Below are 27,179 nucleotides of genomic sequence, written 5' to 3'. Positions count from 1 at the left end.
TACATCTGGCAACAAACATCAGGATTGTTACATCCGTAAACTTTCTGATAGATATATAGGACATAGGACTAATATTGAGCTCATGTGGTTTTTATTAAGGTAATGTAATTTTATAGTGCAGCACTGCTGACTGTGGACTAAAACAGTAAGACCGCAGAGTGAATCGAAGTGTCAGCTCCTTGTGACTTTGCTTAAGTCACTTTGTATATCTGGGTCCCAGGGAGCAGAAAATGGACTGTTTAGTAATTGTGATTTGATTTTGGCAGAGTTTGAAAAAGCCTTGGATCAGCAGTACAATGCCGACTGTAACATGCACAAAAGCGCTTGGACCAAATTACAACTCAGCAGACAAATAGTAAATGAGGTCTCGTGTAGAAAAAGTAAAGAAATGCAATTATGAAGTGACAATAATTAAATACAGTAGGAAACAATCTGGGGATTTTCAGATGGATACACACTTAAGGATAATAGCAGAAAACAAATTGAATTGAGGCGCCAAGGGGATCATACAGTGTTGGTCATATTAGTATTTGTTCTTAGGAAGATAGGGATTTCTGTACAGCACAAGTATGCAAACAAATTGTACATATACAGGTTTGTTTGTTTTTTCCAGTTACTGTTCCTAATACTGCTTTCAGACCACATATGCAGGGTCGCACCGGGACTTTGAAAAGGTTCAGTCCCGGTGCGACCTTGCATTTGCGGTCTGTTCAGATCACATTAGCAAACCGGCAATATTATCGGTTTGCTGACGTCATGTGGGGGCGTGTCAGAGCGTCAGAGAGTCATCAGGGGTGGGTGTGGAGGCAGAGCTTAGAGCTGGCGCTGCTCCAAGCACTGCCTACTCCATAGTGTGAACGGGAAATGGGTCTCTAGACCCGATTACTTGTTCACATTGCACAGCAACAAACCAGTAAGAACCCTTCTCTTTACCTGGTTTGTAATTCTGTGTTGCTACCAGCTAGCTGTAACCGGTAACCCCATTCACATCGCACCAATTACTGGGTTGACCTAGCAAGAAACCGGCATGAACCCGGTAATAAGGTGCGATGTGAAGGAGGAATTATGGTTACACAGGCTGGCCAGTGGGGAATTGTGGGGGGGTAGTAGAGTCCTGCAAGCATATCCTAAAGCAGTGATTTTCAACCTTTTTACCTTGCGGCACACTAAAAAAAGATTTTAAAATTGCCAAGGCACACCATGAGATCCCCACAGGGCAAAAATATTGGCCCCCATAGGAAAGAAATCAAACCTATTGGCCCCCCATATAAAAAAAAATCACACTGGTCCCCACAGGTAACAAAAATAATATTTACTGGTCTCTTCTTTTCATGTATGGAGACAATGTATAACAGTTGAACTGGTGGTGGCTGTAAACTGGTTTGGGCATCTCTAGATCTGGGGGCACACTTGAGAACAGCTCAAGGCACACTAGTGTGCCATGGCACAGTGGTTGAAAAACACTGTCCTAAAGGGTATGTAGTTAATTTTCCTGTGGAGAAAATACCAATTGACAGAATCCCCACAACCAAATGCTGACATATAAAATACCAAAAGGTACAGAATGGCAAAAATCTAAATACCGATAACATTTAAATACCGACATCCAAAACATCGACAGGTACAAAACACTAATGGACCACAATGCAGACAGCAAAAATATTGATACAAATAATACAGTTTTTTGTGATTTTTTTTTTTTCACAATAACTGACTTATTCATACTTCAGTGGGTATAAAAGGAGAATAGCCGGCTCTAATGGTCTGGGCATCTTCCAATATATATATATAAACACAGCGTAGAGGTGGCACTCAGCTAAGTAGTATAAAGACACGGACCCCCTTGTTAGGCCTAACAAGGGGGTCCGTGTCTTTATACTACTTAGCTGAGTGCCACCTCTACGCTGTGTTTATTACTACCCACCGCTGAGTGGGCTGTGGCGTGCACCAGACATTATTGCGTGGATGAGGAGTGCTTCTCCATATTGGACTTTATATATATATATATATATATATATATATACACAGTATCATTAGTGTGCCCTGCTATATGATATGAACACAGTCCTCTTTTCACATTGTCTGAATTGTGCACCTGCGACCTTGTCTTTGTCTGCAGTACTACTGAAAGGTCTCCGCAGGGTCGCACCTCTCATTACCAGAGTGCACCCCAGGATCCCCCAACCCTGTATACTCTTTTCACATTACTCCACTGATCCTTTAATTTGGACCTCAGTATTTAACAACATTACAATTTTATTTTTTAGTTCTTATGTCTACTACTGGAATATGGGTAATGCGGCTCGGGGGCGTCACACTTATACCCGTGTTAATGCAGTTGAGTGATTACCGGCGGTCTGCGCATTTGGCACTGCCACAGTATGCATGTGCAGTGATTTTATTTTGATCACGGTCGCAGTGGGGATTTACTCATATGTTTTTTTAAAGTGATTGGCTTATTTTTTGGGGCAGATAATAGGACCTGGCAGTAAAAACATAGGCGTGCACAAAATAATTAGAAAAACGCATATCGACCTTTTCCTGTATCTATGTTTTTCATGTCAATATTTTGATCCTGTCGGCCGTTTGACCCTGTTGAACTTTTGTGGTGAGCCTATTGACTGTCTAGACACTGTCTATCTAATAGTAGTAATGTATGGGAACAAATAATAACTGATCATTTGCTCCCAAACCAGAGGCGGAACTACCATTGGTGCAGCAAATGCATTGCACCTGGGCCCTTGAGGACTGCTGTGTGGCATATAGTGAACTTGAGTTGGAGTGGAGGAGGGGGCCTCAAATAATAATTTTGCACCTGGCCCACCACTCACCAGTTCCACCACTGTGCCAAGCACTAAAACACAGATAGAAACAGTCATTCTGACAAAGTGGTTAAAACAAATGGAGCAGATTGTTAATTGCTATCCCCCCCCCCCCCCCCCGGGCTTAACGTGATCATGCAGAGGAGGGGGGCACTGGCAGGGTCAATGTGGAGGTTAAGATGTTCCACCACACCATTAGAGGTGGTGGAACTCAGTTCCACCCTGTTCCCCCCTCACTTTAACCCCTGACCCCCACCCATCAACCAGGTTTTCATTCCAACCAGTCAACCAGTTGGATGGTCAGACAATCTTAAGACCATCTTTAGTAATGGTGTAAAAATTTCACTAAGAAAATGAAGCAGCTGGGCTGATTTATTAAAAAGAATTAAAGCCATTGCCAAAAGTTTTAAGAATGACACAAATATTGATTTTCACAAAGTCTGCTGCCTCCGGTTTTTATGATGGCAATTTACAGATTCTTCAGAATGTCATGAAGAGTAATCAGATGAATTGAAATGAATTGCAAAGTCCCTCTTTGAAATGACAATGAATTTTATGGGCTAAATCAACATGGATTGCTAATGTTAGAACTCACAATGGACTGCAAAGAGAAAGCCGCCGCGCAGACAGAAAGAGAAAATGCTCCTTGCTATAATGCAAATTGTGAATGGATCGGTAATCACAATCCATTCGTAAATCCATACACCAGTGGTTCCCAAACTTTACAGTCCAAGGCACCCTTTGGGTCTCCATGACTTTTTCAAGGCACCCTTAAGCCAAAATAATTAACAAATTGTCCCTTTTTTAAAGTAGTTGAGTTAAAACAATGCTAAAATTATTATTAACTTGTTTGTAAAAATAATAAACATAAATCGAAGAAAAAAATAAATTTCTTTAATTTGCTTTCTTTCAAAGAACAATTGTCAACACTCATTAACAGAACTTTTTTCTTGGTGGTACTGATCACGCCAAGAGAGGGTGTGGCCCCACAAAGCTAGAGGAGTATCTACATGACAATAGGGGAGTGGTCATGTTATGCCACACACTGTAATGTCCATTACACATGATGCCACACACCATAATACCTATTACACATGACACCACACCGTAATGCCCATTACATGTTATGCCCCACATGTATAACACCTTGCAGAGGAGGAGGCTGGGTTCAGTGTCCCCACTGATCCTCGAGGAGCACACCAGCGCTCAATATGAGTCAACAGACTGCAGGTGACCCCTTATGCTCAACCTAACCCAGTGTAACCCCCCTACACTCCGCTTTACCTACTATAGCCCTCGACTGTCCCCCTAACCCAGAGTGGCTTTGTGGTTGGTTGCCATCCCTTGGAAATTACTCACCAGCCTTCAGCATGCAGCAGCACAGCCGGAAGTACAGTCTGCCCATGTCCGCGCAGTCTGTACTCGATTGATGTCCCATTCCGTCCCACTGCTATTAAGCACCCGGGTGGGCAGACCGCTGCGGGAATCACAATAAATGGGCACAGCAGCGTTTTTAAACTTAAAAAAAATGACAGCTGTTCCACACTTGCCTGCTGTGCCTTACTCCCACAGGCACAGGTGCTGTGCCGTAGCCACCTGCTCATACTGTACCTTCCTGCCACCGACTGAATCTGACTCATCTACCGCACAGTCACACCCCCGCCCCCTCCCAGCGCTCACTCCTGCACCTACCCTGCGCTCACACAGGGCACCCGCCCGGTACTCACTCCTTCACCTGCTCGGCTCTCACACCCGGAGTAATTACACATGTGGCTGCCTCTAGTGACACTGGCGCCACGGCACCCCTGTCACAGTGCTGCGGCACCGCAGGGAGCCGCGGCGCACATTTTGGGAACCACTGCCATACGCAATACCCGAACCATCGAAAAGCTTTTGCCATCTGTGAAATTATGCGTTTGAGGCTTCCACTAATCTGTGACTGAGACAAGCTGGAAGTGGTCAGTGCTAACGTCAGAGATCCTCCTCAAAAAACGCCTGGGCGCGCCATTATTTTTTCCACCACACCCAGAAAATAACAAACACAAACTTCCTGTCAGTCAAGCTCTGTTCATATTGCATTTTACGATCTATATGCATTTTCAATCTTTCATTTACCTTGCATATGATACGCATGCTGATACACATTTGGTAATCACTGGATATGCAAATTTTCAGATTAACCCTCCGTGCTGAATTAGTCCCTTAATCCCAAAAACAACATTTCCACTGCATTTTAGCCCTGCCACAAAAGGACCAGCTGACATCATGTCAGTAATTCTCTCGTTATCACAGGTGAGAATGTTAACGATGAAAAGGCTGGAGATCCCTCTGCCGTGCTTGACTGAGTAAGAATAACATACTAGATGCTATAAAAGGAGGGTGGTGCTTCAAATCATTGTTCTTCCTCTGTTAAGCATGGTTACCAGAAAGGAAACGCATACAGTCATCATTGCTTTGCAAATAGTATTCACAGGAGAGATACTGTTACTAGTAAGATTGCACCTCAATCAACCATTTATCAGATCATCAAGAATTTCAAGGAGAGAGGTTCAATAGTTGTGGAGAAGGCTTCAGGCTGCCCAAGAACATCCAGCAAGTGCCAGGACCATCTCCTAAAGTTGATTCAGCTGCCGGTTTGGAGCACCACCAGTGCAGAGTTTGTTCAAGAATTGCAGCAGGCAAGCTTGAGTGCATTTGCACGCACAGTGAGGTGAAGACTTTTGGACAATGGCCTGGTGTCAAGAAGGGCAGCAGAGCCACCTCTCTCCAGGACAAATTTAAGGACGGACTGATATTCTGCAAAAGGTACAGGGATTGGGTTACTGAGGACTGGGGTAAAGTCAGATGAATCCCCTTTCAGATTGTTTGGTGCATCTGGAAAAACCGGTTCAGAGAAGGAAAGGGGAGCACTACCATCAGTCTCGTTTCATGCCAAGAGTAAAGTATCCTGAATCCATTTATGTGTGGTGTTACTTCTCATCCAAGAAGCACAACCATGAGTAAATACTGGTACCAGAACATCCTCCAAGAGCAACTTCTCCTAACCATCCAAGAACAGTTTGGTGAGGAACAATGTCTTTTCCGATATGATGGAGCACCTTTCCATAAGGCAAAGTGATAACTGAGTGACTTACGGAACAAAACATCCACATTTTGGGTCCATGACTAGAAAACTCCCAAACTTTTTGAACTTGCGGTCAATCTTTAAGTGACAGGTGTGCAAATAAAAACCCACAGATTCTAACAAATGCCAAGCATTGATTAGGAAAAGAATGGGGGGTCAGTATGTGGCCCATAAAATGATTGACAGCATGCCAGGGTGAACTGCAGAGGTCTGGAAAAAGAAGGGTCAACACTGCAAATGTAAGTATCAATAAAAGCCCTTGGCACTTATGCAATGCTTGTCATTTTACTTCAGTTTACCATTGTAACATCTGACAAAAAGATCTAAAAACACTGAAGCAGCAAACTTTCGTCTGGAACAAAAATACTGTATGTAAAAGATTAATTAAACATCCAAGCATCTGATGTGTGACCTCTAGCATGTTATGTATATACATTCACATTTCGTAAACTTACAAACTAAACCTGAAATAAAGACTCGGAGACTTATGTTTTGCAGAAATTGTTAGTTGATTTATTTAAAGCACTTTAAGCTAGATTAATTTATTAATAATTAATTAATTAATGGTGACCCAGAAAAAAAACGGCTAATTAACTAATCTCCACCCCACAATCATACCTACCCTAACAAGCGGTATCCACTCTACCTACTGCGTTGACTACCCTGTCTGAGTGGGGTCGCTGCCCCCAAGCGGGTGTTCAAGCAAAGGCCTAAGTCAATGAGAAGCGAGTGCACCGAAAACAAACCATATACGTTGCATCATCACTTAAAGAAAAACTAATTCCATTAACCTGCCGTTCTTTCCCGCCTATCAGCCAACACAATGAACACCCACCCAACTACAAGCCCACACAGGAGGGAGTGTGGGAAAACCTTCAGGAAAGAGAGGAAGACTCCTCCCTTTCCTGCACTGATATCCCAGCTAACACTGCCATTCCCTGGATCTTTATTGGGCAACCGAGTCACATGTTTCCCAAGGTCACACAGCCATGGATGTTTAACCCACTCCACGCCTATTGCAGGCATTACGTTAATCAAATGAATTTGTGCATTTTGTTCTGTCTCGCAAATATATGTAACTACGAAAAATAAAATGCATTTTTGAAGGTTTACATAAATCTTCTATATTGTTGATATGCCTGAGATTAATAAAGATGTCCAAATAGATAAATGATCAGATTTACTATCAGGAAACATATCTCATGTCTAGTTTATTTTTATTTTTTCATTTTCATTTCCAAGGTAGGCTGGTATTAGCATTCAACGACATATGTTGGCAAATAGCTACAAGCATCTAAATTGTATTTAACTTAAATCATATTTGTTTTACATTTCTTCTGCGCGTTCCCCCATCAACTCAAGACAATCCTACCTTGTTCGAGGATTTACGAAGTGGCACACAACAGCCAATTAACATTCTGCGCCAATGCATTCCAGCACTGTGTTATTTTAATCAGAAGGCAAGGGCAAAAGTTGGTATGTTTCAGCAATCATTACTCTTATATTAGAGCAAAGAACGCTGGTGCAGAGGTTTGATGCAGGAGCAAGTGGACACCTCCTTTCCGTGACATTTCAAAAAAAATGTTTGCTGGGAAAAACTAATCAAATTTATTTAGAATTGTTACCGCAAAAAGGTCAGGCTCTGCTCCATTAACCCCTTTAAAATAGGTTCCCTGTTTAAATGAGTGTTTAATAATAAGGCGATCATCAGCCTAGACTATTGGCAAACACAGAGAAACTATTTCACAGAAGCAAATTACATAGTAATTTCTATTGAAAGACAAGCGCATCAAGTTCAAGCTTTCAGATTCCTAATAACAAGAGATGGAGGAAGGAATGCCTCTCAAGTGTTCTTGACTTCTCCCTGGATCAGCAGATTCAATTTACTAATACAGCTAATACTATATTTTTTTTAACTAGAAATGCATCCAACCATTTTATACCATAAATGGTTATATTGTCTTTTATCTGAGTATAAAGGATAAATACATGTTACTATGAATCCATATGGAACTGGGAGATGATTGGTCAGTAACAGGCCTATACTTAGGACACGCGGCATGTACTTAGGCTCGAGGAAAATAAATTCCGTACTGAATTAAGAAGAGGATTCTTCACCATTAGAGCAGTAACATTCTGGAACTCATTGCCGGTGGGGTGGTTACAGCAACTACTGTTAATGAATTTAAATCAAAACTGGATACATTTTTGGCAACTAAGGGAATCCTATAGATATGACTTACTCAAGTCAGTAGTTACAAGTCAGATAGGTTGAACTCGATGGACTAATGTCTTTTTTCAGCCTTAATGACTATGTTACTATGGGGGTTATTTTGGTTCACTCTTTCTGACAAATTCCTTCTTAGATGGACAAAACCATGTGCACTGCAGGTGGGGCAGATGTCACTTGTGCAGAGAGAATTAGATTTGGGTGGGGTTTTACTTTGAAGTGAGATCTATATTGCAGTGTAAAATAATGCAGCCGGCATTTTCCCTGCACAGAAACAAAATAACTCCCCCAAATCTAATTCTCTCTGCACATGTTATATCTGCCCCACCCACAGTGCACATGGTTTTGTCCATCTAAGAAGGTTTTTGTCAGAAAGAGTGAACCAAAATAACCCCCTATGTTACTGTGCAAAGGTCTATGTTTTTAAAATGTGCTAGAATGTTTCCTTAGAAGACACCAGGTCACACGTTGTACAAGACTGCATTGCATTTCTACAAATAATACACAGGCCCGAGCTTTCCTTGCCCCAGAGGGGAAAAAAAGTGGATTCCTGATGTACATTCAGTAGGTGGGCCGAGAGAGGTGTCTCTGCTTCCCCGCAGGGCCATTTTTTCACATGGGCTTAATGAGCAGTTAGCCAAGGGCCCCACAATCCTAAGGGCACAAGCCGCCAACCCTAGAGTTTTGCTTTGGTTAACTTGGTAGGTGTAAATGTCTGCATTAGATGATGGTAATTAAAGTGAACTAAATTGTTTCTATTAATATTGTGAATGGGGCATGCATACTTTGATAGATTAAGTTTGTGATATATATGTTACCGGCAATGTGTGAAACTTCGGCAATGTATAGAATACCTAGGCATTGTCTTGAATGCCCAAGGTTTTTAGGCAAAGTGTGAAACTTGGGTTTTTGACCCATTCCTTAAACACTATTCCTAGGCATTACATAGAATCCCCAGGCATTGTATAGAATGACAAGTACAGAATGCCTAGGACACGTGTTTAATAATCATCATTTCATACTTTACTGACCGCTTTTTTGGCATTGTATACAATGCCTAGGTATTGTATACAGTACATTGCCGTCTTTCACACATTGCCGGTAACATATACATATTGGATCGGATAGTTAAGCGTACAGGCAGCACACTGTGTGCAATTTGTTGTGGTGCATTGCGTAGAGTATATATACATATCAGAACTAGGACATGTGTACTTATATATAGTAGTTAGAATGTAATGGGATATTACATCATGGTATACTATTAAGTTAGAATGCGCAGATAACCTTGTTTGGTGTAGACTGGTGTTTGGCTTGCTTATGTTAGAACCCATAATGAAATATATGAAGGCCATATAGGCCAAGAGTTATTATTATCCTAAAATGGCCGCCAGCCATGCGCTCTTGCATTATGTAATCCTAAATGGCCACCACCATGTGATAGTGCATTATTAGATCATCCAAAATGGCCACTGCCATGCGGCCAGCCTGGAGCCACACTCCCTCCATTGTTCACACACTATACATACACACACACACACACACACACATACTGTCTGTAAATGTGATGTTCTCATTGTTATTTCTAAAATGTCTGTATTAATGTATAATAACTGTAACTGTTTTTAATCATATAATAGTTAAACTATCTATTAATAATGTGTTTTGGATCACAATACATAAACATATATATTATCGTAGTTGATTTATTGGTTTGTTAATGGTATATACTCGCAGCAGCTGATCGCCAAGCGAATGAACGCAGTTTGCGTCCATAGCATATTAGCGGGTTATGTTTAAAATTTAACACTATTTTAATAACACCCAACTTCGGACCACAGCTAGCAGGTCCGAATTGCCCTCTTGTCTTTCCACAATTATATCATACGACAATACACAGATTTTTTTGTTAAAATGCTTCAGAATCAACAAAACACATATTTAAAAAAAAGTTGTAATAAAATATATATATATGATAATAGTAATCCAAGCATAACCCTAACATCTCTCCATACTTTACATCTACATCTAGGTCAGAGTCGTCATCCTCTGTCACTCAAGTGGATTAGGGGGGAAGAGGATGAAGTAGATCATTAGAATGTTGGAGGAATGTGCAAAGGAGGGGACACTTATGCTTCAAACGAATACAAATAGAAGTTTCTGTTTTCTGAGGAGCTTATAGAGGAATCGATAAGAGCGATGCCATGAATATTAAAGAGATATGAGAAGAGAAATCCAGCTAGGAACAAAAAGTTGGTGTCCTAGAAGACAGCAAGAAGAAAGAACGCGCAACGCACAAATCCTTCATGGCTTTAATTCAGTAAGAATGGTAAACCCTGAACGGGATTCTTCTAGCTTACGGCAGTGAGGAAATGATAGCCTTTTGACTTAACTGACGCTAAGCTCTGGGAGTTCTGCCATAGTGTGGATCTTCCCCTGGCAAAAGTATCTGTGAATATATCCCTACCTATTGATAGCCCTGCCAAAGTCATGATTTCCCATAAGAGAAGTCTGTGAGGCTTCCACGGCAATTGCAGATGAGACCGCAGATAATGAAAGTGCATAAAATTTAACAGATGAATCATTAAATTACACTTTCAGCCTACTTCTTGGCTTACAGCATACTACATCTCGGAGCGTGTCAAACACAATCTATACAACGGGCCTGACTCATGCTTGTACTGTAAGTAAAGCAAGAAACTGGGCAAAGACATGCTGCACTGCAGAGGGGGCAGATGTAACATGTGCAGAGTTAGATGGGGTACAGTCGCTAGGTTGACGCTGTGAAGGCCTGGATACGTCAAGTCGACCACCCATTTCTACGGTCGGCAAGGTCAAAAGGTCAACACAAGCATTAGGTCGTCAATGGGAAGATCGATAGTCAAAAGTTGAACATGAGTTTTAATTTTTTGAGCCGACTTGTGCCTAGGGCGTGGAGGGAGAATATAATAGTGTGTGGGCACAGCGAGGCACCGCGCACAAAGCATGGTGAGGGGACGCAGTACACTGATAGGTTGTCCATGTCGACTTACTGCAAGATTCGGGACAAAAAAATGTGAAAAACTCATGTCAACTTTTTGACTTTTGACCTACCCATTGTCGACCTATTACTTGTGTCGACCTTCCGACCTTAGCCACGTCGACCGACTTCATTTATCGACCTTTTTTATGTGTTGACCTTCAGCGTGTAGACAAATAGTGGTTGACCTATTAACTCTGGGAGTTCCCATGGTAATGAGCACGTGATCTGAGTCACCCTTACATCTGCGTACATGATCAGTAGGAAGTGGGCGGGGACTGCTGACACCGGTGATGTCAGCTGCCTGCCCCCGGCACCCACGCCACGTGCTCATTAGCATGGAAACTCCCATGAAACATTGAGCGATCACATATGCTAATGGGGCCGAACCACGCCCCTCTCCACCCTGGTTCGCCCTCCCGGCTCCCTGGAAACGTGGGCAACCCTCCCGGATACCGGCACAATCCCAAAATCCCCCCCCCCCCCCGTGTCTCCCCCGTCACCCCGCAGCCGGGTTAATTTTACGCAATTCACAGCTTTATGGGGAGGGGACGGGGCTAAAGATGCAAATCGTGTCATTTAGCCCCGTCTTCTCCTTGAAGACCCACGAATTGCAGGATTTGCAGTACTGGGGGCGGGACTCGATGATGTCTACATTAGCCCCCCCCCCCCTCCCCCGAGGTGCTGCTGACAAGCTTCTCCCATAGAGGAGACTTTAAAATTAAGCAACACTGATTTATGGCTATAATAATAATACTGAGGTAATGAAATATTATGTTGAAGAAAGAAGAATAGAATTAGTCAGCACAGTTGAGTGATTTCATGTGACAAGTGTGGGTGGAAGTGCTCCGAGGGTACTGCAGGCATCTTCCAAGCTTTTAGTTCTCTGCTGGGTGAGGTCAGCACTGCCAGTCAGGGGTTAATGGTGATGTTGTGCCCAGTATTTTCGTCCTGCAGCCCTGCACAGCGGTGTCTGTGACAATGTACAATGTAAGAGTTCTGTCTGCAGGGGGCTTGACATACACTTACACACCGCGAGAGCATGACTAGAATGAGGGATGCAGTGGCAGCACTGTGCTAATGTTGTCACATATCATCCAATCCAGGCAGAAAATCCCAACCTGGCACATTAAATGATAAATATATAAGAATAAATCGCCATTGTCCTCTAACCCTGTCATAATTCACAGTCCTTATGTCTAATTATATCTTTATTTTATACATACTGTTACTGTAAATATAAAGGCACAAGCAATACAAATAATGTCATGTTTATACATGTGCAGAATTTATTTATGGTAGATGAAGATACACAATACAAATAGGCCCTTATTCTGGTTGACTCGTTTGAGCGTGAATTCGCACGGGGGGCGATGTTTTGCGCATGTGCAGCAGCATTTCTGAGCATGTGTATACGCTGGGTACGTGTGAACTCGGCGAAAAATCTATTTGCTGAGTGCACGCTCCCTGCCATCCCGAGCAGGGGGTGGAGAGGGGCGTGGGGTCCCTGGCAGGCCATTAGCATATGTGAACGCCCAGCGTTCCCATGAAAACGCTGGGCATACATATGCTAATGCGTTCGTGGCGCACGTGCGGTGGGGCGGACAGCTGACATAACCGGATGTCAGCTGCCCGCCCAATTCCCCGGAATTCTACACGCATATGTACAAGTGGTCTGTACCACCCTTACATATGCATGCGCTTTCAGCACCATTCGATGCCGGGCGAACGAACCGGGCGTGCAAAGGGGGGGCGGGTGTACCACCATTCACAGGTAGGGCCACCGACAGGGGGGTGCCCTGGGTATAGCTGTCCTGGGCCCCGGCCTCTGGAGGGGCCCAGGCAGCTGGCCACAGCCACCCCCCCCCCCCGCACCTGTACACAGCCTCCCCCACCTGGCGCCGGCGGCCAGGCGCGCACAATACACAGTGCAGCCTGCAGAGCGCCAAGCCTAGGACAGAGGGGCTCGGCGCTCTGCAGGCTGCACTGGGCTGCCGGAGGACGATGACGCGGCGCGGGTGATGGTAAGTAATGGGGACTGGGTTGGAAGAGGCGGGTTGCTAGCAGGCAGGGTCGTGCACGCGCGGGGGGGGGGGCGGCTGGAGATATGGTGCTGTGCCGCTGGGGGCCCAGACTGTAGATCGGTCCTGGGCCCCAACATTTCTAGTGGTGGGTTTTGGTAGACTCACAGGTGTGTGAATTTGCGCCTGAGCGAGTCAAACAGAATAAGGGCCACAGTCTGGAATAGAGTATTCCATGTCACAGTATTCTGGGTAATCTCCTCTTCATAGAAGTTACTAGTACTGTACATAGGCATTATTACTGTATTTATATGAATGTATTTACTGTGGCTCAGCAGAAATAAAAGCTCATTTGTTTTACAGTGGTTGTAAAGATTTCGATAGGAGTCCAGTGTGCAAGTGAGCTGCAATGTAACCGTATATGATCCTAGAGAACAGAAAATCCAGGGTACTATGGGGAATGGGAATGGCAACAATAAAGTGCTGGATTAATTATAAAAGGAAATTCTCTTGATTTTGGATTTAACAGAACAATCCTCGATGATATGAACTGAAAGAGATCTCATCGCACAAATTAGACTAATGATGATCCTAGATCAAGTAAATTGCATAGTAAAATATGTTAATATTCATATACAGATGTGTCCACTTACAGCTCTGTTTACAGCGCGGCATTCAAGACTCTCAGTCGCAGTATGCCATGGCGCGGCATCCCATTTGCAGCATTTAATGGCACACAGTACGCCTCAAGAAAACCCATGCCAGTTTAATGCTAATTGGCAAATGCGCCCCCTCCTCCCAAAAAAAAATAATACAGTACTGTAAACAATATTGTGTCAGTGTACAGTAATCCCTGATAAACCGGCCAATTACATTCAGGTTTATGTGTAAACAGAGTGTACACAGTCTTTCGGCTTAGCACCTCCTCCCAAACACAATTTGTACGCTACTGAGCTGCATTGTACTCAAAACCGCTATTGACCCTGTAGTACACCTCAGTGTAGCAATGACGCAACTAGCATAACTTTGGTAGTTAAAAGACGCACGCTCAGCATTTCTTGCAATATACAGTAACACGTTTATACGTAAAGGAGGAAATTTACTAATATGAATTCGTAAAAAATAGGTGTATTCGTAGGCAGAAATACACCTATTTTTTACACATTTGTATTTTTGGGATTTACTATCCCAAAAATACAGCAATTCGTATTCTTAAAGATGTTGTGTGTGCCGAGCGTAGCGAGGCACTGGGCCCGCTGCGTGGCGAGCGCAGCGAGCCCGCAAGGGGGGGCAATCCACGTTTCCCCCTTGTCGGCATTTCGGCTGTCGGGATTCCGGCGTCGGGATTCTGAACGCCGGGATCCCGACCGCCGGGATTCAATACTGAATCCGATCATAGGGGTACATTTACTAAAATGAGAGTTCTATTAAAAATTGGATGTTGCAATGGGCAACCAATCAGAAGTAGTCGAGAATTATTCCTACACACTAACAAAGGCTGTCAACTGTTATTGCTCAGGGACAGTACGGACGGTGTAATCGTTAGCATTACTGCCTCACAGCGCTGAGGTTATGGGTTCTATCCCCACCATGTGTTATATATACGGGGCAGTACGGATGGTGTAATGGTTAGCATTACTGCCTCACAGCACTGAGGTCATGGGTTCTATCCCCACCATGTGTTATATATACGGGGCAGTAAGGATGGTGTAATGGTTAGCATTACTGCCTCACAGCGCTGAGGTCATGGGTTCTATCCCCACCATGTGTTATATATACGGGGCAGTACGGATGGTGTAATGGTTAGCATTACTGCCTCACAGCGCTGAGGTCATGGGTTCTATCCCCACCATGTGTTATATATACGGGGCAGTACGGATGGTGTAATGGTTAGCATTACTGCCTCACAGCGCTGAGGTCATGGGTTCTATCCCCACCATGTGTTATATATACGGGGCAGTACAGATGGTGTAATGGTTAGCATTACTGCCTCACAGCACTGAGGTCATGGGTTCTATCCCCACCATGTGTTATATATACGGGGCAGCACGGATGGTGTAATGGTTAGCATTACTCCCTCACAGCGCTGAGGTTATGGGTTCTATCCCCACCATGTGTTATATATACGGGGCAGTAAGGATGGTGTAATGGTTAGCATTACTGCCTCACAGCGCTGAGGTGATGGGTTCTATCTATATATACGGGGCAGTACGGATGGTGTAATGGTTAGCATTACTGCCTCACAGCACTGAGGTCATGGGATCGATTCCCACCATGTGTTATATATACGGGGCAGTACGGACGGTATAATGGTTAGCATTACTGCCTCACAGCACTGAGGTCATGGGATCTATTCCCACCATGTGTTATATATATACGGGGCAGTACGGACAGTGTAATGGTTAGCATTACTGCCTCACAGCACTGAGGTCATGGGATCTATTCCCACCATGTGTTATATATACGGGGCAGTACGGACGGTGTAATGGTTAGCATTACTGCCTCACAGCGCTGAGGTCATGGGTTCTATCTCCACCATGTGTTATATATACGGGGCAGTACGGACGGTGTAATGGTTACATTACTGCCTCACAGCACTGAGGTCATGGGTTCTATCCCCACCATGTGGTATATATACGGGGCAGTACGGACGGTGTAATGGTTAGCATTACTGCCTCACAGCGCTGTGGTCATGGGTTCTATCCACACCATGTGTTATATATATGGGGCAGTACGGATGGTGTAATGGTTACATTACTGCCTCACAGCACTGAGGTCATGGGTTCCATTCCCACCATGGCTCTTACTGTGCGGAGTTTGTATATTCTCCCCGTGCTTGCGTGGGTTATCTCCGGGTACTCCGGTTTCCTCCCACAATCTAAAAATATGCTGGTAGGTTAATTGGTTACTATCAAAATTAACCCTAGAATGTCTGTGTCTGTGTGTGTGTGTGTGTGCGTGTACATGTGGTAGGGAATATAGATTGTAAGCTCCACTGGGGCAGGGACTGATGTGAATGTTCAACTATTCTCTGTAAAGCGCTGCGGAATTTGTGTGCGCTATATAAGAAACTGTTATTAAATAATAAATAAATAATTGCTGTTACCTTGAACGGCCTTACCTAGTGTTAAAACCAATTGATCGATAACCGTAAGCAAATATCCATAAAATCATAAGGTGAACGCTAGGCAACATAAAATTGATGAATATAATAACTGAAAAATAATCAGAAACCTGATCCTGGGTTAACTGGCTCATAATGGCTGCAGCAGACGGTCAGAGACTCAGATTAACCACCGGAGATGAAGTCCTCGGCATTTAGCAAGCTACTGCCTGTTGTGTGCGGTTATGGAAAGTGACAGGCTTAATACCAAAACTGTCCAAACTGTCAAGAGTTTATTTCTAGCCTGGCAAAGCAAGACAAAGCACCCTAATGGTTGGTACTGCTATAGTTATGTCAAGACGTTGGTTATTAGGAAGCAGGTGCACAGCCTGCCACAAACACGGTACTGTAAGAGGAACTTCAGAAACCATTCTGTACGCATTTAGGTTCAATAACAGGTTATCCTCTAAGGTGGTGTATAAACCTCACAGAAACTATGGCACAGGTTTGAAAATAGGAGGTATGAATAGCCAAAGCAGTAAACGTGGGGTTAGGCAGCCTAATTGCCTACTTATGGAAACTGATTTCAGGGAGATTGTAGTTGGCATTAGAATCTGAATATCACCACTGTCATGCTCTGCCCAAAGGGCTTGTTGAGCTACAAATAACAGTGTTCAGTATCTAGGCTTAAATGCGCGTTGCAAGATAATTTTTATATAATTTTATATAAATCTATAAAAAATTAACATATTTTGTGAAATTGTGATACTAACATTGCTGTCGCAATACTGGATTTATTGTTTCCCATTATTCACTGTCATATTTCTTTTCACGCAGCACAATATATATGAAAAAGGTGACTCCTATGCAATAAATTCCAAATGCCATTTGACCTTGTATACATTCATCCCTGAGCATATGTTTTCTTTGGGTGGTAAAAATATATATTGTCTTGCCAAGTCAACATGTTTTTTTCATCATGATCACGCAACTGCCTACAACTTGTAGGCCCTAGCTATAGTTATTGGCTGTGCTGTTTTCCGTACCTTTATCCAAATCATTACAGACTCCAGATATTGTAATTAAACATTTTTATTTAACTAAATATTAATAATAAACTGCGAGGGGATTGCGATTAGATATTTTTGCTATTTATGATGCTATTTTTGTAAGTGATACTATACAACTCCAGGATATTATTAGAAGACCCTGTGCAACAATGTGCCCTGTGCTCTGCAGTCAGGGTTGGACTGACCGTCTTGCACTTCTGACAAATGCCAGAAAGGCCAATGGTTTGATGAGCTAATCCAGCCACACAGAGAATCAATGTTTGGCCAAGCTGCTCAGTCTTATAGTACTACGCTCGGCCACCTGAATACAAAGATACAGGGACATGCCACAAAGGCGCACCCCCATAACCCGTGACCATGCTCACATGTCTTGCTTGAACTTGCGTTGTTTGCTCACAGTACACGGTCCAGGCTGATTAAGAGCCCCAATTTTTTCATTGTCTGAAGCTGATTCTTCTGCCAGATAACAATCAGTTGGCAAATTAGAGCTTTCAGCTGGGATTCCTGAACAACTACAACAGTCATAGTTACCGCGACAATTCACTGTTCTTGTCCAGAAATTCCGTGGTGGCCACCAGGCGGGTTGTATAATCAAGATAAGGACTAAGATGTGGAACAGATGTGGTTGATTTATGCTGCAGTAAACAATTAAATGTATGTGTGAAATTGAGATGCGATCATCATCATTAATGTCAACAACGTAATGTCCACAGTTACGATGTCGATTTTGTTGACGTCCCAACATGGGACATGTCTACATGTGCAGAATGATGTGAAATCCTGACAGTTACTGTTAAACTGTGGGAGGAGAGGTTAGGATTAGGTAGTGGAAGGGGGGATAGGTTTGGGCACTAGGGGGGGGAGGCTAGGGCTTAGGGATAGGACTAGGGTTAGTCATGTTACAGATGTAACGGGTCTCATCCTTGCTGGCGATCGCCAGCAACACGGCGCCGCTATCTGACTGAGACGCGCGTGCGTCCCCCACGCACGCGCGTCTCAGTATCCGGACGGCGGGGCGGCGAGGCGGACGCATTGCTGTCCGCCTCCCACTCGAGGGGGCAGGGGGGGACCCGAGGAGGCTGCGGGGGGTGCGGTCGCCCGGTGTGGGCACCGGGCGACCGAGGGCAGCACCGTCGAAAGGAGACGCACGCGCACCTCGTGCGCGTCCCCTTCTGGCATACAGATGGCGGCGGGGGCAAGGGATGGCGATGGCGACGCCATCACCATCCCCTGCAAAGATGAGACCCGATACATCTGTACTAACCACTATATGAGAGAACTCACTATTAAGATTATTATTATAATTTTATTTATAAGGCGCCACAAGTGTTTCGCAGCACCGTACAAAGGAGCAGTACAGGGAGACAAAACTTGGCATAACATTGAATAAATAACAAAAATAGAGTACAAATAAAAAGTGCCACAGTTCAATACACATTACAGCTTAAATATAAGTAGTGAGGACTCAATCAACATACAACTAGAGGCTTGAGGCCAATGATGGAGATGAGTATTCGGACAAAGATGGTCACAGAGTGTTTGAGTATAGGAGAGCTGTGAGTGAAATGTGAAGAGAAGAGGAGGGAAGAGGCCCCTGCTCGGAGGAGCTTACAATCAAGTAGGAAGATCACTGCTATTCCTTGACGACACTGCCGGAACCACTGGTCTCGCCGAATAAGGTGAGTGTAATCATGCCCACATATGTTGACTTGTTCAATGTTGATGTGGTCAAGCAAATATCAAGAAATATACCAAACCTCCTTGATGTTAATGTCATAATTTGACAATGATTTCCTTATACTACAAAAAAGCAGTATAAATAAGCACTGCATTCAGATCGGACAGAAGTTCAATCTGATAATAGCTTATGATTAAAATGACATTCTGCCTTTACACGTCACCCTGATTAAAAAAATGCCATCAATTACCAAGGATTTAGCAAAATCAAGTGAAACTCCAGATATATTGTTTTATGCTTTTATTCGTGAAGAGCAGATGCTGTTGTTGTTTTTCCTGAGAGATTGTTCATTGTGCATATAGAGTTAGGGATAACATTTGCATCAATTATGATGTTTGCATTAAAGGGAGAGAGTGCGGGTAGTAAAGAAAATGCTTTGCGATGGTCCAAAAATGCCATTAAAATGACTGGGAAGACTGTAAAGTATACCTACGCCTGTCAAACCGTACTGCTGGGTCCTAAGATAAGATCAGAGAGTACAGAAACCTGGAGCAATCAAGGTTTCATCAATATTAAGGATGACAATGACAGTCAAAGGTGGAATGCCAAGAGTTCAGGATGAGTTAGGTACGCTGTCACTTGCAAATCCTCTATCTATATTTATGAAAATACTTAAATAACTTGATCTTCCTGGAAAAAAAGAATGTTTTAGCTATAATTTTGTACTTTATCTTTTAAGCAAACTACCTTGTAAATTAGTATCTCTATACAGACTTCTACTGACCTAGAAAAACTCATATTTTAAATATACATCACATCTATACTTACTTACTGAATACAGCACAGCATCTGCCTTAGCGTTGCCTAAAATGGTATTATGCTAAAACCTCTAGGGAAAAAAGAACCTCCTTCAGAATTGGAAGTAAAGTTAAGTTACCGCAGTTTTGTCTGCAACTCGCTTATGTTTTTGTCTTTTTCAGAAGCAAGCCTTTTTTACAAGACAACTTGTACTTACAGCCCTTTTGAACCAAAAAGTCTGGGATAGCAGTTGTAGGGGATGTAATTAGGCCATAGCACAGCGAGGGCATGTTTACACACATTAATAAGATGGGTGGTGAAAAGTAGCAAATCGCCTGTTTGGAAGGTTATGACAAGTGGATAATTAAACTTTAGTTTCAGTTGCAACTTGATGATGATGACAGCTACAACTTGCATTTGATTTGTTGAATGCACCAAAGACACGCCCAGTTATGCAAATGCAGTTAGTTTTGGGGCATGCAGAAAGCTTAGCTGAAGGGTTGTGGTCTCATGGAAGGGCCTGGCCTTGAGTTTCTGTGCTCCCCTACCCCCATTGTGCTGTGCTCCCCATCCCCAATTTTGTTGTGCTTTCCATCCCACACAGCATCATCCTCCCTTGTGTCTCTCCAGCCAATATAGGTGTTTTTCCAGTCCTCCCACAAGCGTCTCTCCAGCCACCACATTTACCTTCTTTCATGAAGGTCCTTTGCTCTCTATGGTGCTGCACAATGGCATGATGTCAATATAATATGTATTGCTCCTGGGGCTGCAGAGGCTGCGATAAAGCTACAGCTTGAAATTTCTAATTACAATTCACATGTCCAGAATACATTCTATTTAGGGATGGCCATTGTTGCCTTTGCCATCGATGGTTGCCATCGATGGCAAAAGTACAACTGGCCATCAATTGTATAATACCATTCAATGGATGACCATCAATGTTTTTTACATATCGACGGTCATCCATTTCTTCGATTGATTGGTCTGTGGGCCAATCAAAGTACGGGGGTGGAACTTCGTGGGTGTCGGGGGGAGGAGCTATGCTCCGTGTCCCGGCACCTTCGGGAAACAACAAAAATGAAACTATTTGTTTAAGCTTGACATCGATGGTGGGAAACCATGTGGTTCTCCCCATCGATGTCAAAACTATTTGACATCGGCCATAAACCATCGATGATTTCTAATCATCGATGGTCGATGGCCATCCCTAAATCTATTGGAGCTAAAACATGGGAATGTTTTCATTTTGCCATGTTTTGGTGGGATTTCACAAATATGCCCCATTGAGTGGCAAATACAATGGCAGTGGCGGAACTTGTGAGTGGTTGGCCCAGGTGCCAAAATACAATTTGGGCCCCCCTCCTCTGCTTCAACCCAAGTTTGCAATATGCCACACAACTGTGGTGGCGACAGTGGTCCATTTAGTCCTCAGGACCCCAGTGCAATGCGCCTGCTGCACCAATGGTAGTTCCGCCTCTGCACAATGGACACCTACAATGAGTATAAGGTGCATATGCTTCTTTAAACACAACCCTGCTTATGCCTGGCTTGTCACTACTGTTCCATTACCTGCCATCTAGGTGTGTTGGCTGTTTTTGTCAGTAGGACAGAACTATAAGTGCACACCATCTGTTGGCAGCTTGAAATCTGCCACATTCCATAACCACAAACTACAGCCTGTTTGCTGTACTTTTGTGTGCCTTGGTCTGCCGCTTCACTGGTTCATCTGTGACAGTCTGCTGATTCCATTATCAGACAGTTAGTCTGGGGAGCATGTCTCTCGCTGACTATTTCCAGCTATCACAATTATGTGTTTCTCCATGTAGTGGGCACTGTTGAGTCACCGTTGAGTCAGTAGTGAATAGACAGAAGTTCTAAGCATATGATTATAACTGTCAGACATGGGATGTAGTTGGGAATGGCAAAACAGCAGGTACAGGGCACACATCCACTAACACAGCAACAGAAGCAAAAGTAAACAAGTACAGAACAAGTATTTACTTCAGTTGATGACAGAAGTCTTATTCTCGGGCTTAGGCAGCAGTGCGACGTCTGCTGAGACTCTTTCCGTTTGTGGAATGCTTTAGTTTGGGCTGTCAGGAGTCCAGATGGCAAAAAAACGAGGCTGACTCCTAGAACCAGCTAATCGTACATTCTCATCTACTGTAGCTCCGATGGAGCGAGATATGCACACCGGTAATCAGTTGCCCCCAGGACTAAACACATGGCAGTAGGAGCACCTGCCAATTGCTGAAGATAGGACAAAAAAGTATTGTAGACAGCAACATACAAAGGTCGACCGACAACTAAGATTTGACCCCTTTCATTAAATGAGAGTATTGTTTTTGCCCTAAAATAATGCAAATCATTGTATTATCTGTGAGAACCTCTTCATTACAGTTCTCAGTGTGCCGGAGAATTTTTTTTTTTCTATCCAAAATCCATGAAAGCACAAAATCATATAGGATGAAACTCAAATACCACCAGCTCCAAAGTAATGGATTATCCAAATCCATTTGCAGACAGCAAATGGGTTCATGGAACTCTCGCAGCAAGGAAATCCCCATCTCCAAACCTCTATTTTATTTCAATAACCGCATGTTGCAAAATGTAATTTAATTTCTGCACATCTCTCCAAAACTAAGTGCACCAATGTATCATACAGATATCAGTACTTTGCAATACTTATGCTCACTCAGCCCAACTTTCTCCGGGGATCAACCCATGCAAGCCTCTGCTCATATCCAAAGGCCACCAAATAGTCATGAGCACTTATTCAACTCAAAGCAAGGAACACCGCTGTAAAAAACACTACTTAAATGGAAATGGTGTCAATGCTATGTAAGGAATCACAGGGGGAATTACTGTTTTTTTTTAAGTGCAATTCATTATATACAGTATTAGACACGAAACGCCCAATTACTTGAGCACAGAACGAAATGCAATAACAGTTTTGATCCTATAGCGAAGCTATATATAGAGGCCAAAGACAGAGAGGACAGAGGTGCATAGTGCAGAAGTGCTTTGTCACAACTGACGCCATGGCAACAACATAAATTTAAGTTGGATTACACCTAGCATCATTGCAACATTGTAATTAGTCATCTCAGAGTATTATGTCCCTGGTGAAGTCAAAAATTGATGAAATGCAATTACTTTTTTGGTCATGTGATTTTTTTCTTAACTTAACCATAATCATGCGTATATTTTTTATTCCTGGTAAAATATATATATATATATATACATACACACATATGTACCTACATACACAATACCCACACTTGATTACACATACAATAATTAGGTCATAAGTCTCTTACCCCCTAAAGTGGCAGAGACCACAAGATGGGTGCCGTATTTCTTGATGATGGTCTCTATAATTTGCTGAGAGTTTGGCCTCCGTCCAAGAAGCCTCAAACTGCGCTGAAAATCGGGCATCAAGGGCAAAATACTTTTGAGAGGTTCCTTACGATCCACTGCCACGTTCCTCACCTTCCACCTGGCAAACTCCCTTTAAGACATAAGTTAAAGCAATTTTAATGCAATACAACTTTTATAGACACCGTACATGAAAGCATTTTGTTTGTATATGACATGCAGTATTAAAAGCAATGTGTGTGTGTGTCTGTGTGTGTGTGTGTGTTGTGTCTGAAAAATTATACGAGTGTCACTGATCACATATGATATTACCAATATTAAAGTCTACTTTCCTTCATTTTTATGATGGTTAAACATAAAGACAATTACATAACATTTTAGCAGCAAAGCGTCTATTCTGTCAGGCTGGGGGGACTCCTGACAACCCCCACCCACCGTGGGACACTGCCGACCCCCAGACGGGAGGCGGGACCGTCCCCCCAAAAAACGGGACGGTCCTGCGAAAAACAGGTCGATTGGGAGGTATGGTTAACAAAGGAGCTGAAATACGGTGAGATATATATTTTTTACAATTGCTTTAGATAGAACAAGAGTTAGATCAGGCCGTGCATCATTTAAAGCAGTTCTATAATTTAATCAATTTATTTTAAATAGGAATGTCCCTCTAAAGCCAGCAGCTCTTCTGTCATGTTGGGGTCACTGGTTTTGTTTTTTGTAGAAGAGAACTATGTAACCAAGTTGCCAGCACCAGAAAGTTAACCTTTATGAGCAGACGGAGGTTACCTTAACCTTTATCGCAATGTTCCGATAGCAGATTAGTAGATGTGTTAGAAGGCATCTCAGTGACATCAGCCAGTCCTTTCACATGCTTCCGTGTCATCAGTGCCTAAGCAACTAGTTTTATTTCTGTGCAAGAAAATATTTGTTTGATTCTTTGCTTTGACCTTGGCTGTCTGACTACACCTGGGTACTGCCTGCCCTGATTATGCTCTTTTCAATGATGGCTTTTCTATTTCCTGGACTGTTTCTAGAGGCTCTTGGGTACTCTTTACCTAGCACGGCGCCCACGATTTTGATCGTGGTCATCGCAGGTAAAAAAATCGCGGCCATCGCGGGCATTGAATGCACTAAAAAATCGGGTGCGATGCGACCGACGCGATGCCTGCGATTTCCCATAGGGAACAATGTTAAATGTCTCAATTGACCTGATTTTCCTGTTCAATGCCTCAATTGACCCGATTTTTCCATAGGAAACAATGTTAAATGGCCCACAGAGGCCAAATAGCCACCCTGAAGTGTGAAATGGCCCCCACAATTGTTAACGCCACCCCACGATCAACGTGAACCTGAAGCGTGGCGAGCGCAGCGAGCCCGCGAGGGGTGGCGGTACGCGTCCTACGACCTTTTCATACCCCCACTATCCACATCGGCGTGGAGTTGAGAATAGAATAGTGAGCCCGAAGCGTGGCGAGCGCAGCGAGCCCCCGCGAGGGGACGCGGATACCTTCACAGGTAAACGCGTCCCTTCGCGGGCTTCACAGGTATCCGCGTCCCCTCGCGGGGCTCGCTGCGCTCGCCACGCTTCGGGCTCGGTGGCACGCTGCGCACGCCACACTATTCTATTCTCAACTCCACGCCGACGTGGATAGTGGGGATATGAAAAGGTCGTAGGACTCGTACCGCTGCGCTCGCCACGCGTCGGGTTCACGTTGATCGTGGGGTGGCGTTAACAATTGTGGGGGCCATTTCACACTTCAGGGTGCCTATTTGGCCTCTGTGGGCCATTTAACATTGTTTCCTATGGAAAAATTGGGTCAATTGAGGCATTGAACAGGAAAATCGGGTCAATTGAGACATTTAACATTGTTCCCTATGGGAAATCGCTGGCATCGCGTCGGTCGCATCGTACCCGATTTTTTAGTGCATTCAATGCCCGCGATGGCCGCGATGGGCGCCCTTCTAGGTAAAGAGTACCGGCTCTTGCTTTATTTTTGTTATGTTATTAGGCTGCATAGTTGCCTCCCCTCCTGCATTCTGCAGGAGACTCCCTGACATAGCAGCAATCTCCCCCACTCCCTCATTAGTCTAGCAATCTCTCTCATGTCACCTAGCCCACATTACACTGTTACATCATAGTTACCTCCCCTCCTGCATTCTGCAGGAGACTCCCTGAAATATCAGTAATCTCCCTCTCTCCCTCATTAGTCTAATAATCTCCCTCATTTCACCTAGCCCACATTACATTGTTACATTTTTGGAGAAAAAAGGAATGAGAGATCGATATATTTACATTGAATCATCAGCACCATTTCCCAGCACTTTACCAAGTATAGTAGCTCTTACTAACTGCTTTGGGGTTCATCTACAAGTAATTTAACAAGATTCCTCTCAGATGTAGCAGTACACACCCACGCTTCTACTGTAGGTGCCACATTCACAATCTCTATTCACAATCTCTCCATATATGGAACTAGCCTCCCTGTCCCTCCCTGTCCGTCACTGTAAAGTGTTACTATGTGTGGCATAATGTGTAATGGGCATAATGGTGTGTTCTATATTGTGTAATGAGCAGTGTAATGCCTCCTTTTTGTGATGCCATGCCTCCTTTACATGAGGCCACGTCCCCGTGCAAAGGTCCCACCTACTCTGGTGGGCCTGTGTGCTCAAAATGCCAGGACCGATTTCTGCTCCCAGTCCGGCCCTGGGCCTGGATCAGTAATTTCCACTAATGACCCCTTTACTGCACAGATGGTGGGAGATGGGGTGGGAGAAGGGGGCATTGGGCTGAATGAAGGGGCCCTGATTCATAACTTCCAGGGTGGTAGAGGATGTTTAATATGCAGAGGAGGGGTGTATAGTGGAGTGGGCTTATTATTCATAATTTTCTGGTGGGAGGACAGCTTGCTTGACTGCAGATATCTCCAGTTCCCGGAAATAGATTTCTTAGATTTTAATGGAATTAAAAACTAGAGAATCCCACCTACCAAATGTCACTAGGGGGGGACTAGGGGATCAGAGTTCAGGAGGCAGAGCAATCTGCCAATGAGGATATAAAACTACATACCAGGTGTGTGGAGCTGGAGCAGTAACCAGCTGCTGGAAGGCTGAAATCTCTGGTTCTTGGCACAGAAGAGACAAGCTACTAGTGTACCTCAAAGGGGGAGAGTCCCAGCTTTTGGAAGATACCCTCAGAAAAACTAAGTCAGACAGAACCTGAAATATCTGACTGGGAAGAGCAATTAACAGGCTTGGATGGGGATCACTGTTTTAAAGTCAGATATCTCCGGTTAAATCACAAATTCCAGACAGGGATTAAAAATGCTTCTCACACCTCTCCTGCTACTGGATCACACTTAGATAGGGTGTTACAGGTGTTTCCTGGAAGCCATTCTGCAGTGTTAATGGAAGCACTGTACCTTAAGCACAGATAACACGTACATGACTGTGTCACATTCACAGACACTGTAATGCAGATGATGATTTTCCGTATATTCCGGGACCACGCCGCTGCCGCTCTCACCCTGCATCACACAACCAGATGCCGTCGGAAGACGACCTAAAAAGTGACAGGAGCGTGCCGGTGATACTTGTGATGGCCCGCAAAATTGCTGGACACTTTTGCCATTCTGCCACTGCCTGCCGAAGGCTGCCGAATCGCCCACTGCTCCTCGGCTGGTGGTAAACACGATCAAGCCAGATAGGGGGCTTATTGGGTGTTAAACTGATAAGAACAGTCACTCACGTTCTGTTGGAACCTTGTAGCAGATCTCAGTGCTGCACGAATCACCCATTGCTCCTTGGCTACATATATTGGATGATCAAGCCAGATAGGGGGCGTATTGGATGTTCAACTGATGCTTTTTGGTGCCTAGTTCGTCAAACTGCCATCCTGTCTGCCGCTGCAGTGCCACTCCTAGATGACAAACGTGTTTGTGC

The 27,179-nt window shown here is 43.9% G+C and overlaps 1 protein-coding gene across 2 annotated transcripts in view; it reads right to left on the bottom strand.

Annotated features, from left to right (window-relative positions):
* The window catches only part of BRINP1 (BMP/retinoic acid inducible neural specific 1), a 214,928-nt gene that overhangs the window by 79,018 nt on the left and 108,731 nt on the right, over positions 1 to 27,179 (bottom strand). For both annotated transcript variants that reach the window (XM_083161031.1, XM_083161030.1), the window contains exon 3: positions 23,186 to 23,376. In XM_083161031.1, the coding sequence (XP_083017157.1) occupies positions 23,186 to 23,376 (191 nt within the window). The remainder of the gene's footprint in view (positions 1 to 23,185; positions 23,377 to 27,179) is intronic.

Source organism: Crinia signifera, chromosome 9 (assembly GCF_055691185.1).
Source record: "Crinia signifera chromosome 9, ASM5569118v1, whole genome shotgun sequence".
Classification (NCBI taxonomy): Eukaryota; Metazoa; Chordata; class Amphibia; order Anura; family Myobatrachidae; genus Crinia; species Crinia signifera.
Note: the sequence above shows the minus strand (reverse complement) of the source record. Positions and strands in the feature narration are given on the sequence as shown.